The 12,231-nt window shown below is 48.1% G+C and overlaps 1 protein-coding gene across 1 annotated transcript; it reads left to right on the forward strand.

Moving 5' to 3' along the window:
• The first annotated feature begins 339 nt into the window (after positions 1 to 339).
• HEY2 (hes related family bHLH transcription factor with YRPW motif 2) lies at positions 340 to 11,919 on the forward strand. Its single transcript, XM_054819035.1, has 5 exons — positions 340 to 556; positions 1,707 to 1,785; positions 1,893 to 1,976; positions 4,647 to 4,728; positions 9,707 to 11,919. Exons 1-5 carry the CDS (start codon positions 474 to 476, stop codon positions 10,387 to 10,389), a joined length of 1,011 nt encoding a protein of 336 aa, XP_054675010.1. The 5' UTR covers positions 340 to 473; the 3' UTR covers positions 10,390 to 11,919.
• The last annotated feature ends 312 nt before the right edge of the window (positions 11,920 to 12,231 follow it).

Consider the following 12,231-nt stretch of genomic DNA (forward strand, 5'->3'; position numbering starts at 1 on the left):
TGGGATAGTGGGGCCGTCCCCTGCCCTCCCTTCGGCGGCATGGGAAGGCTGGGAGCCGGATCCCGCTTCTTCCCCTCGGAGGGCGAGTCCCGGGGCTGTCCTGGAGCGCCCCCCCCCCCCCCCCCCGGCCCCGTGTCGGGGGCATCTGCCCCTCCGCTCCCCGCCTGCCGGTGGCCGAGGGCTGCCGGGCCCCCCGCAGAGCGGCTGCCTGCTCCTCCGCGCCGCTCCGCGCCCCCGCGGTGGGCGGCCCCCCTCCCCGTCACCCTCGGCGGGGCGGGCTTTGCCGGGGGCGGGCCGTCGGGCTTGAGGCTGTGCCGCGGCGTGGGAAAGCGCCTCAGAGAGGGTTTGCTCTGCTGGCGGTGCGGAGCCGAGCTGAGCCGAGCTGTGCCGTGCCGGAGCCCCCCCCCCCCCCCCGGATTTATTTATCTCTGCCCCCACCCCGGCTATAAGCTGCGCCGTGTCCTGTCCCCACGATGAAGCGACCTTGCGAGGAAACTACCTCAGACAGCGACATGGACGAGACTATAGACGTGGGGAGTGAGAACAATTACTCGGGGTAAGTGGGGCTCCCCCGGCCCCCCCTACCCCGGGGCCGCCTTCACCGCGGGCGGCGGCGTTGGCCGGAATGCGCCCTGGGATGGGGCAGAGCGAGGGGGAAACCCGGCCGCCCCGTCGTGGAAGAGAGGTGGGGAGGGCGAGTGCGAAGCGGGGTGCGATTTTGTCCCCCTCCAGGTCAACTAGCATTTTTGTTGATAGCCCCCCAAGAATTTGCCCTGCGGTGTAGCTGCCCGAGCCTCGAAATTACGCAGAGTACTCAAGTAGCTTGTGAGCCACCAGGCTGCAGTCCATTGGCTCCGCTTAATTTGCCATTTTCAATCAAGTCCTTTCCAAAACATCTCCTGAGCAGGCCGAACAACCTAAGGGAATCGGCGCCCGTGGGAAATGAGCTGTGGAAAGTAAGCGAGGATCCACGGTAGTTGAACGGTACCTTCAGCAAAGCCGGTGCGCGGCGGAGGGTGAGCCGCGGTGTTTGCCGGAGCTCCGCGGGGACGGCGCTGCCCCGCAGAGCTGCGCTTCTCCGTCCCGGAGCCCCGTCTCGTCCGCGTCGGTGGCTAAATCAGTATCAAAAGCTATTGGATATACTTTCTCACTTATGATGAAATAAAAGCCTTTTTGTACTCGTGGGTAGCGTAGTTTTTAAAATGGATTTTGAATTCTCTTCCTCATGCGGGACAACACGGCACACACGGGCTGGGGAACTGGCTTTGGACTGGAGCATGTATTGAATCTTGTAGCAGTGGGCAGGAATGTCAAAACCTAGCAGGCCAGGCGGGTTGTGGCATCAGATGCATGTACTTCACACTGCTGTTAGCATGTATAGATGATTCACGTGGTTTTGGACTCGGTTCTTCAGCCTGTGTTTGGTAGACAGGGCTTTATATGCAATGAAAATGAAATTTGCTGAGCTGGACTCTCTCCAGAAAGGGACTTTATTTCCAAAAGAGTCTTGTCAATTCAAAATATATGCTGGGGCAATCAAAAATTAAATGTCTCTCACTCTCTAAAAATACTGTGCAGTACAAACCACATCTAAGCATTGAAAACAGCCTGAGAGAGACTATGCATACTTAATACGGTGACCTGAGGTATCTTCAAAGAGCAGTGTCAAGTTGTGCAACACCTGACATACTTTTATTGTTTCACAGGCAAAGTAATAGTTCTGTCATTCGATCAAATTCCCCAACAACAACATCTCAAATTATGGCCAGAAAGAAAAGAAGAGGGGTACGTTGCATTTCATTCTTTTCCCGTGTGACAGTTTGCATGCGTGCTGTGATTTTGCCCTTCAACGTTTTTTATAAACTTAATGTGTTTTGGTTTTTTTGGAATAGATTATAGAGAAAAGGCGCCGTGATCGTATAAATAACAGTTTATCAGAGCTGAGGCGGCTTGTGCCAACTGCTTTTGAAAAACAAGTAAGCCTTTTTTTTTTTTCCTAATTCTGTATCTCATCTGGCAATGCTAGTTCTCTTGTAAAACTCATTAAAATAATATTGTATGTGTCCTGATCTGGCACAAAGCAGGCATTTCAATAAAATGCTTTGTTGTGGCAAAACTATTAGAAACATAATTCATTATAAGGCTGAAAAACATTTCCATTCTTTGGCTTGTTTTTCCCTTAAGGGTAACAGTGTTCATGTTGCCTCTGTTCTTTCGATGAATTCCAGTAGTGGTTTTGTTAAAAATGTGCTTTACTCCATATTTAAATAAAACAAAAACAAGCCCAACACAACTCCCCTAAACCTGTATGTCAATTAGCCTTTTGTTTAAATCTTTAAATATAATCTCCTTTTCCCTACTTTAAGAAACCTTTATTTTTTAAACTGTAATTTCAGTTGCAAATTAATCAATCCAGTTTCCTGAAAAAGGAACAGACAGTCTGGATTATTCACGTTTTAAAATGACTCTTCAGAACCAGTGCATTAGGAGGCGGAATAGGCCCATGTCGTGTCAGCTAGTGAAGTAGGCGGTATTTTCAAAGACTTTCAGTGAGCAAGTATTCAATGGGAAGGCTGGAAGGATCCAGCAAACTTCAGTGAACTTTGGTTCAGCTCCTGAAATGGGTCACGAAATTACAGACCAAAAGCTTAGAATACAATCTGTGCTGTAAGAAGGGCATTCCGTTTATGTCATTCGAATTTATTTATTTTCCTTTTCATATCTTGATTTTTATTTTTTGGTCTTTGATTTAATGTTTAGCCTTGTTCCTGTTTTACTGGAGGTATTTGGATATGTGCAATTGACACTGTATTTCAATAAAAAGGAACCAACTGAGAATCAAGAACCTGACCTCCTTGTAGTAGTAAAATAGAAAACAGAAAGTAAAGTTTGAGAGCAGGATTGCTGAAGCTCTGTGGTAACTGCATGGCAAGCACTGCACTGTATGAGGCCTGTTACATCCCTGGTCTGAACAAAAGCTAAAAGGAAATTTTAAATATTGTAATCATGGTGAGAGCATCACCTGCAACACGCTTTTAATAACCAGTAGTTCTAACTGTGCCCTTGCGTAGGTTCTCGCAAAATGGAGTGACAGAGGTATTTTCAGCTAGATAAACAGGGGCAAGAGACAACAGTTGTTTGTCCCATTTTATTGTTTACTTCTTGAAAACCACAAACATTATAAAACAAGTCCTACAGAGCCTTTGGAAATTACCCAGCGCCATGCAGTTTTTAGCTATTAGTCACTCTCACTGAGATGGCTTGTACTGTGTCTGTGGAAAAGATGAAGTCTGAGAAAAGTACAGGATGTAGTCGCATGTAAAATGGGTAATTCTGACCAAAAATTCACATGCGCACCAACATATGTACAAGCAGAGCATTGAAAGCAATAAGCAGATCGAGAAAAAAAAGTATTGGCGTAAAAAAGAGCGTACACTGTATTTTGTTCAGAAAGCCCCGCCATTTTTCTGCAATATGCCAAGGACAAAGTCCTTTTCCAGCTCCTTGACATTCAGCTCACTGAAGTTTCCAAGTTGGAGGTTTAGTTGCGCTTCCGCTTCCCTTCCTCCCTCCCCAAATCACAGCTCTGCTCTCCAGAGTCCCTCACAGAGCTGGCGAAGCGGGGCTGCGGAGGAGGGCGTAAGCCTTACCTAACTTAGACGCGTGCAACCTGGGCGAAGCCAGCTGAGGCTGCAGGATGGCTGATGGCAGTGAGGTGGTCCGGATGATAACTAAGAAAAAAAAAATTGGCTTTCAGGATGTGATCAGCTGGTGGCTGAAGCTTGTGCAGCCCTCGTTTTAACTGATGCCAAGGGATGATCTCTTGCGCTGGAGTAACATTTGTGTGGTAAACTCAGTCATCTGGGCGTGCTCCAGATATTGAAGGGAATGCTACCATTCGAAAAAGTTTTATTTATAGATTAATATATTAATACTACCTTTTGAGTTGTATTTTATACTTTTCCAGCACTTTTTTACAGTTCCGTGAGCCACCCTCAGTAACGGAAAAGATTTTTACTGACAGAGGAGCTAAACCTTTTATTTTTAACAGAGTTTAGCTTCGCCTCCCTGCAAACTAGGCCTCTCACTAACTTAAAATACTGCGGACTGTGCGGTTGTTTTTTCAGTCGAGAATGAGAATAGAATATTCAGCAGCCAAATGACATGTCGAAAATTAATAGGCGATTAAGAAAGAGGGATACTTCTTGGTGTGTATCCATAGGGACACCTACTGGTAAAAGCAGAAAAAAAATGTTGCCGTAGGGTCTTCATCAATCACAGTGCAGACCTGTCCTGCCAGCTCTCCGTTTGTGTTTGTTGTTAAAAAGAAAGTCCAGAAAGTTATGGCTTTCTCTCATTTCATGAAGATGTCACCTCTACACTATCTTCAAGGCCAGAGCTATGCTGAGCTATATTGCCTTAATAAAGCAAAATTGTGCTGCTGCTGGTGCTTGTATTGCTAGAGAGGAGACGGCGTTAGTCCTTAGACAAAGTCTGGGAGGCAGATGCTCACGAAAGAATTAAGCTGAGAATGTCCTAATGATAGGGGAAATTGAAACCATAAGGCTGAGCTCAGTGGAAAGTATATCAAATTAAAGTTTCTGGTACTTGTAAGCCTTTATTTATATGAGTTTCTTATCTCAAAGGGATCTGCCAAATTAGAAAAAGCGGAAATACTGCAAATGACAGTGGATCATCTGAAGATGCTGCAGGCAACTGGAGGTAAAGGTAAGGAGCCGACGGTTTCTTTTCTAATATTTGGGGAAATCTCAGCAAAAAAAGTGCTTTGAGGGGCTGTGATAGGCGTTTCCAGATTAAAGGAGTGGAAATCAATGCTAATGGCAGGATTGAACTCGTGGGAAAGAACTACTGGGACAAAAGAAGCACTTGACCCTGGGCTTGTGTTTGCTTTCATAACGCTGTGGGAGTAAAGGCTTCATTCACAGGCAGCCCAGTCAGAGATTTGTTTGGGGTTTCCAAAGAGCACTGAAATCTGCACAGGGAGACAAAACAAATACACAAACACCAAACATAAACAGGAGGTTTGTGGCAACAATTGTGTAGCACAAAACCGATGCTAAACCTCATTATCCAGCAGCTATACCAAAGGAAGTGGATGGAGAGGAACTTACATTATTGTTCGTGTATTTTCTTTGTTCTGGAAAGACTTTTAAATTCCAGGTTAGACCATCTCATTCACCAGAATAAACCAGTCTTGCTCTGTGCAGCTCCAGGTATCTGATAAAGCAGACAGGCAGATGGCTGCACTCATATCTATACGCTATAGTTGTGTGTCAGAGCTCTGGGTAGCTCACTGTTACCGGGTGCTGGCGTGACGCAGGGGCTGCGCTGGCTGACCCGCTAGATCAGCCGGCTGCCGGGAGTCGAGCGTACCTCACTTGTGCAAGCTGACAGTCCCGAGGCTGGAGGCCAAATGATTTCAGCCACCCACGAGGTATTCTGTATAGTCATGATTTTGGAACTTATTTGGAGTGAAAAACTTGCTGGCCTCCTGTAAGCACGGTCCCACGTCCTGTGCCATCAACTGTTACTGTGGTTCAAATTGTTGTAATGGAAACCAGCTGATTTTTCACAGACCCATTCTGCCATATAGGTAAAGGCTAGAAAAGAGGTAGCTGCTTCTTTCTCTCTTCCTTTTTTGATTAAACTCAAAAGTTTTTAGCCCATGACTGAATTACTGCTCCTCTCTGTACCTTGCAATGACCACGGAATTCAATTTATTTAATCAGTGCATGCTTAACAACAGATGGTTATAGGAAAGCATGCCAAAGGCTGGTGTTCTGTTATTTGTGAAAATTAACACCGAGCTGACATACGTATTTTCTAGGTCTTAAGAGGCTTTTGCTGGAAGTCCATTTAAGCTTAAAATTTATGGGTGGCTTGTTCTGTAAGAGGTGAAAGGGATTTTATTGCCCTTCATATAACAGACACACCTCTTGATTCCTTGGAAAATGTGCAAAATTGAATAAAAAAATGTTTATTTTTATATCTAAAAATGTCCCTTAAAAAGCACTACTTAGTGGGTAAAGCTAGGCTCTTGAAAGTTACGAAACGCCAGAATTGATCGTGCTTGTGCAATTTGAATTCAGATCCTCTGTATGTGTGCGCGACGGTGCTGTCTTTAATTGCGTGGCTGCGTGCTGGCTTTCCACAAGCTCTGTCTCACTTGGTGCACGGGTGATAGGCGCTCAGCTGCTGAAGGAAGCAGTGGCTGTTTCGCTTCATCCTCCCCGCGTGACGTGCAGCTCAGCTATCCCAACCTGACCCCCGCTTCACGCTGCACATCGTTCTTCTTAAAAGCTGCGGCAGCTCCCACCCCTCTGATGTCTGCACCGACAGCGGGAGGGCCAGGAGGTCAACCCTCCTTCCCTTGCCTCCCTGCCTCAAAAGAGTATGTGGGGGATTATTTTATAACTGGCTCAGGTCGGGTGGCCCAGCTAGTGGGGCAGGGGATGAAGTGCCTGGGATGGGAGCTGCCGGGCAGAGAGAGGTGTCGGCAGAGCCCCAGCCTCCGGCTGCACCCGGACAAGCTGGATTTTGTCAGCATTCCCAAGTCCTGTGGTCTCTCCCGCCGTGCACCGCCGCTGATGTGCGTCTCCCTGCCCCGGCTCACGCCGGCGTGCCCGTGGGTGCCAGAGGGCGGTGCAGGGAAGGACGAAGCGCCGGGGTGCGGGGAGAGGCGACGCTGGCTTACACCCGCGTGAGCCCGCTGCCGCCGGGCGGGCAACCGCAGCCGCCTTCACGCCGTACACAGCCCTGTTTGTTACTCGCACTCTGTAGCACATCAGTAAAATACCCAACTGCTTCATAAATGCTATGACTTTACCTTCTCCTTCAGACCCAGAGATAAGACTAATCTTACTGCACAGATTAAGAAACTTTAAGAAAAAGGTTTGCGAGTTAGTACTGGGCAAAGTTTAAGCCTGCATTTCCTGTTCGCTTAATGTTTTACTTTGCAACCTAAGTAACAGCTTTAAATATAATTTCTTAGGGTGCTCTTAAGGCAGATGTTTGTTTTATTTGCAAGTGTAGTTATTCTGAGTTTGTAACTCATCTTCTGAGCTAGAAACCTTTTTGGATCAGCAAAAAAAATGAGTTCCATCATTTTTCCTATGGACAAAAGCTATTATCACAGCAGGGAGAAATGGATCCTGATACCCTTATGCTCCCTTGTGGTGAGGGCTGCGGAGAGCTCATCTTCTTCCTCCTCACGTAGAAATGGAGGACACCCACGATGGGGAATGCCCGGGGCTAGGAAAGCCAGGGTGGAGTTGGCCGCTCCTCAGCGTGCTGAGCCTGAAGTGGGCACGGTGGAAGAAAACTCAGCGTGGCTCCTGTCCCTTCTCTGCTTTTCGGAGCTGCCCAGGCAGGCAGGCTGACGCCTCTGAGGTCCTACGCAGACTCCGTGTTTCCGCCACCCTGCTGCAGGTGTGGGCAATGGTCTCCTGTTCACATTGAGTTATTATTCTGGCCTGGGGCCAGGGCTTTTCGCTGACCGTGCAAGCAAGCACAGGCGAGGAGTAATTTGTCAACAGCGAGTAGCTCACTGGGATTTCGGTGTTGTTTTATTGCAGCTTCACTGCAAATTTAGCTTGGGTGACTGACACCTGGGTCAGCAACGTAGGTTAATATAGCTCAAATGACTTAGTCAGTGTCCTGTGTGCAGGGCAGGTGGGGTTACCAGGATAGCTGAAGGAAAACGGAGGCTTCCCATTTACTATGAAACGGCGGCGTGTATGTGTGTGGGTGGTGATGGAGGATGTTCTTGGGTTTTGGAAAGAAACAAGAAACATTTTTAAGTCTCTTTCAGAAGAGGGAAGCCAGCAAAAGGGAAACCTGGAAAAGATAACCATCAAAATCAAAACATAATAGAGCCTGGGAGTCCCAGCTCTCATCTCTGTTCTGTTTTCATGTCTCGGCCACCATAGGAGACTGAGAGGGAGCCAGGATCACCAGGGCTTTGGGACACAGAGCCAGCAGCTCAGACTCAGGGGAAGCTGGTGACAACCACATCCCCCGCGTCTCGTCCGGTCTGGAGGGAGGGAGGCCGGGAAGCCCTGGCTTGAGCCGCGTGCTCTCAGGACTCCCAGGCTGGCTGAGCCGCGGCCAGAGCCGGGGAAGCAGCTTTGGCTGTGCGTCAGCCCCTCTGAACCCGCCGGAGGTCCTGGAGCCTCTGGTGCAGAGGCAGTCGCCATGCCAGGCTGGCTGGCGCCCGAGCAGGTACCCTGCTAGCTCGCCACCGCTGGCCTGCTGGCGTTTGTTTCTCGGGAGCTCACTCAAACCGCAGCGTTTCCGCAGGTCGCTTGGTCGCAGCGGACCTGGCAGGAAAAAAGCTGCAAGGAGTCAGTGCTTGCTGAGACGAGTCCTCGACCCCTCGTGCTCACCGATCTGCTGGCTGAGCGGCGTTTCTCTCGGGTTTCGTACAGCCTCAGATGAGCAAGGCAGCCTGCGTCAAAATCGCTGTCATAATTTGGCAAGAAGGGGTATATAGGAGGCAGGGGATTTGGGGCGACGTCTATAAACGTGCCCAAGTTAATTCTATAATGCGGGTGTGCAGTGACGGAAAGGCTCTTTGCTTGCTTGAAAGTTGATAAAACAGCTAAGGTGCTAGTGTTCTTCAGAAAGCCTGAGATTATTTCATGCCAGAGAGTGCACGGCCTAATGCAGGCATTGCTGCCACATTCCTCCATAATAAGGGCATTTGATCTTTAGATACTAACAGTCATCATAGTCATACATACCTAAAATTTTTCACTGAAAGCAAGAGGAATAAACACTATACCAGACTGGGCGTGGATAGGACATTATTCCTCCAAGGAGACTACTTTTAAACTAAAATAGGAAAATTCTAAAAATTGGAATAGGATTTTGTGGTTGATGAGCTGCAACTTAAGCACTAGATTTGAAGTTAGACCCTTTTTAGAATGGGAATATCTTTTCATGTGCATTTAATAAGGCAAATATTTTTTTCGAATGCTTTTTTGTCCCAAGCCTGTGGAGCTCCAGTTGCTGTTTGTCGAAATACCTCATGGACCATATGACTGTCAGTCTTCCATCTTCAAATTAGCAATGGCATTACATAAAACATTTTCTCAGTAAAGCTTTTTATTGTGTGTGTGCAGGGTCATGACAAGATGTTTTTAGTTTGTAGTTAAGTAACACCGTATGTCATATTGTCTTAATGACTCTGTGAAGAAGATGGGACCCCGGCAGCAGTTACAACAACCGTCTCACAATGTCGAGAAATAGTTTGAGAGCGTTACTAGGAATGCCAGCGCAGGGAAGAAAAGGCAGGGTAGTGCATGCAAGCTCCCTGATCTCCAGCCTGTTTCTTTGTGTGGATAAACATCTCGTTCACACACGCGCGCAGGGTCAATAGTGCACTGCAGCAGCTTGCTGAGGAATTTCAGGAGAGGCATCGTATATCTTTTTAAGTATCACAAGTACTTATGGACTTAATTCTTTTCATTTGTATATTGTCTGCAAAAACAACTGCAGCCTATTGCATTACAGGGATGGTCACACAAATCATTTACAGATCGGAGAACAAACTTTTTGCGTTGCAAATCTTAACCTGTAAATGGGAGATCTGGCAGCTGAGCGAGGACCGGGTTTAGCCGCGTCACCCAGCGTCAGCTGGGAAGCCGGCTCGGCACTCAACGCATCTTTTGCCCTCCCCTTGCAGGTTATTTTGACGCTCATTCCCTGGCCATGGATTTCATGAGCATTGGCTTCCGGGAGTGCTTGACAGAAGTCGCAAGGTACCTGACTTCGGTGGAAGGTCTCGACACATCTGATCCCCTGCGCGTTAGACTCGTGTCTCACCTGAGCACCTGTGCCTCTCAGAGGGAAGCCGCCGCCATGACCTCCTCCATGGCCCACCACCACCACCCCTTGCACCCTCACCACTGGGCAGCCGCCTTTCACCACCTCCCGGCCGCTTTGCTGCAGCCGAACGGACTCCACGCCTCCGACGCCGCCCCGTGCAGACTCTCCTCAGACGTGCCCCCCCACGGCTCTGCCCTGCTCACGGCCACCTTCGCCCACGCCGACGCCGCCCTCAGAGTCCCCTCCGCTGGCAGCGTCGCTCCCTGCGTCCCCCCTCTCTCTACCTCCCTCTTGTCCCTCTCGGCTACCGTCCATGCCGCGGCAGCGGCAGCCACAGCGGCTGCCCAGAGCTTCCCCCTCTCCTTCACCGGCGCCTTCCCCATGCTTCCCCCCAGCGCGGCCGCTGCCGCCGCCGTGGCTGCAGCGACAGCCATCACCCCTCCTTTGGCCGTGTCAGCCACCGCCAGCCCTCAGCAGGCTGGCAGCGGGGGCAGCACTAAACCGTACCGACCCTGGGGGACTGAAGTTGGAGCCTTTTAAGTCCCCTCTCTCCCTTCCCGCTCCAGCTCCCTCCTCTCCCTCAGCACACGCGTGCGTGCACACACACACACACCCCCGCGTGCACACCCACACTCACACATGAGCCTGCGGGACTCGGCGTGTCCTTCCTGCTCAGCCCAGCGAGCGGACGCCTTCACCCAAAGGGCATGAGAGGTGCCGGCAAGCCTGCCGAGGAACGGCACAGCTGTCCTCTTTTCGGGTGTCAGAGAGGACACAGGATGATTTCTTCTTCTTCTTCTCGGTTTGTTTCACTGGAGGCACCTTGAGGGAGCAGCAATGACTTTCAGAAACAGCGTGACCATATTGGCATGTAGAGGTTTCCTGGGAAATAGGTAGTCACTAGAACTAATAATTCTCCAGCTATGCATCCTTGTTTGGCAGAGAGGCGAGGGATCATACCTACCGGGTCTCCACAGGCTAGAAAAAGAGTTTGAGTTTCGTAAGTGCCTGACATTGAAAAACCAGTAATAAAAGAAATATATATGTATGTGTTCTGCTATAACAAATAACATTGTGCGGGTATGGAAATGAGAGAGAGGCGAAATCCTGCATTTAACTTCAGAACTGGGATACCTTTCCAGGGAAGAGCGTGCTCTTGAAGGGGAGAGGGGTTTTTAGCCAAAAGATTGCCGAGGAAGAATGTTCAGTTTGACAGGCCTGGTTCTCACTTCCTTACTTCACTTTCTTTGTACAGACTTGCCAAATTGTGACATCTAGCATAGCATTGGTAAAAGCAATTATCTTATCAGTGCTGGGATTAATGAACGTTTCAGCACTGCCTGTGAGCCTTGAGGCACCCTTTTTATGGCTTAAATGTGGTGCTAGCTCCAATCTGCACAAACAGTGAATTTGTCATGCACCCAGAAGTAACCACCTACTTAAAGCGTGCACACTTGAATACAGTTGATTCATGCCAATAGAAGAGACCCAGTGTTGCAAGAGTTCAAATTTACTTACTTAGCTGTATTTGGACATTTACTTTTAGCCAATTCTGTGCAAGATCCCTCTTCTTTTCACTATCAACTACAGGGAGAACGATCACTCTGGGTATGAAGTTAGGGTAGGGACAATTTTTAAATTGGCTATTAACACGCCAACATTGTAATGTGGGTTTGATTCCAAACCAAAATGAATGTATTAAAGGGTATGTCAGTAAGTTATTTTGTCAATACCCAGACAACTAGTGCTGCATAAAACAGTTTGCTTTCATTTTTTATTACAGTGACTTAAAATAACCTAAGTATTTTAATACATCCAGTCAAGAACTAGAGATTTTATGTAAAAAAAAAAAAAAAACAAACACAGCATGTATTATTATGCACTTGATTTCTCTGCTGTGTGGAGAAAGCAATAAGCATTGAGAATGTTAAACATTATGCAAAATATACTTTAAAATATTTGTTTTAAAAATACTGTACCTAGTCGGTCTTTTATGCATTACTTTGTTAACCTTTTTTCTATGCAAAAGTCTTTACATATCACTAATTAAACGAAGTCCTTTTTGACTGCGTTTTATGGATGATTTGTTGCAGTTTTTGTTTGCTCTTGGGGAATACTCGTGGACTCTAAGTTAGTTTCTGCCACTGGTAACAAGCCTGTCGGCTGCTCCGTCCTCTCCTGCTCCCCTTGCGCAGCCAGGGAGCCCGTCTCATACCGCGTGCTCTGAAATAGGCAGGAAAAAAGCGGTCTGTAAAGCAGCATTGGTTTTCAGGCTCGTAAACTGGTTCTGCATTAACAGTACGCCTGATGATACAAACCCGTCTGTCCATCCCGGAGAGCACCAAAAATCGTTGGGATTTCTAGGTTCAGCTTTCCTTCAGT

The sequence above is a fragment of the Grus americana genome, chromosome 3, assembly GCF_028858705.1.
Source record: "Grus americana isolate bGruAme1 chromosome 3, bGruAme1.mat, whole genome shotgun sequence".
Taxonomy (NCBI): domain Eukaryota; kingdom Metazoa; phylum Chordata; class Aves; order Gruiformes; family Gruidae; genus Grus; species Grus americana.

Excerpts from the sequence above, each read along its gene's own strand:
- HEY2 (XM_054819035.1), top strand. The coding sequence starts at position 474 with ATGAAGCGACCTTGCGAGGAAACTACCTCAGACAGCGACATGGACGAG. Across the intron at positions 557-1,706 it reads AGTGAGAACAATTACTCGGG|GCAAAGTAATAGTTCTGTCA; the intron begins GTAAGTGGGGCT and ends ATTGTTTCACAG. Across the intron at positions 1,977-4,646 it reads CAACTGCTTTTGAAAAACAA|GGATCTGCCAAATTAGAAAA; the intron begins GTAAGCCTTTTT and ends CTTATCTCAAAG.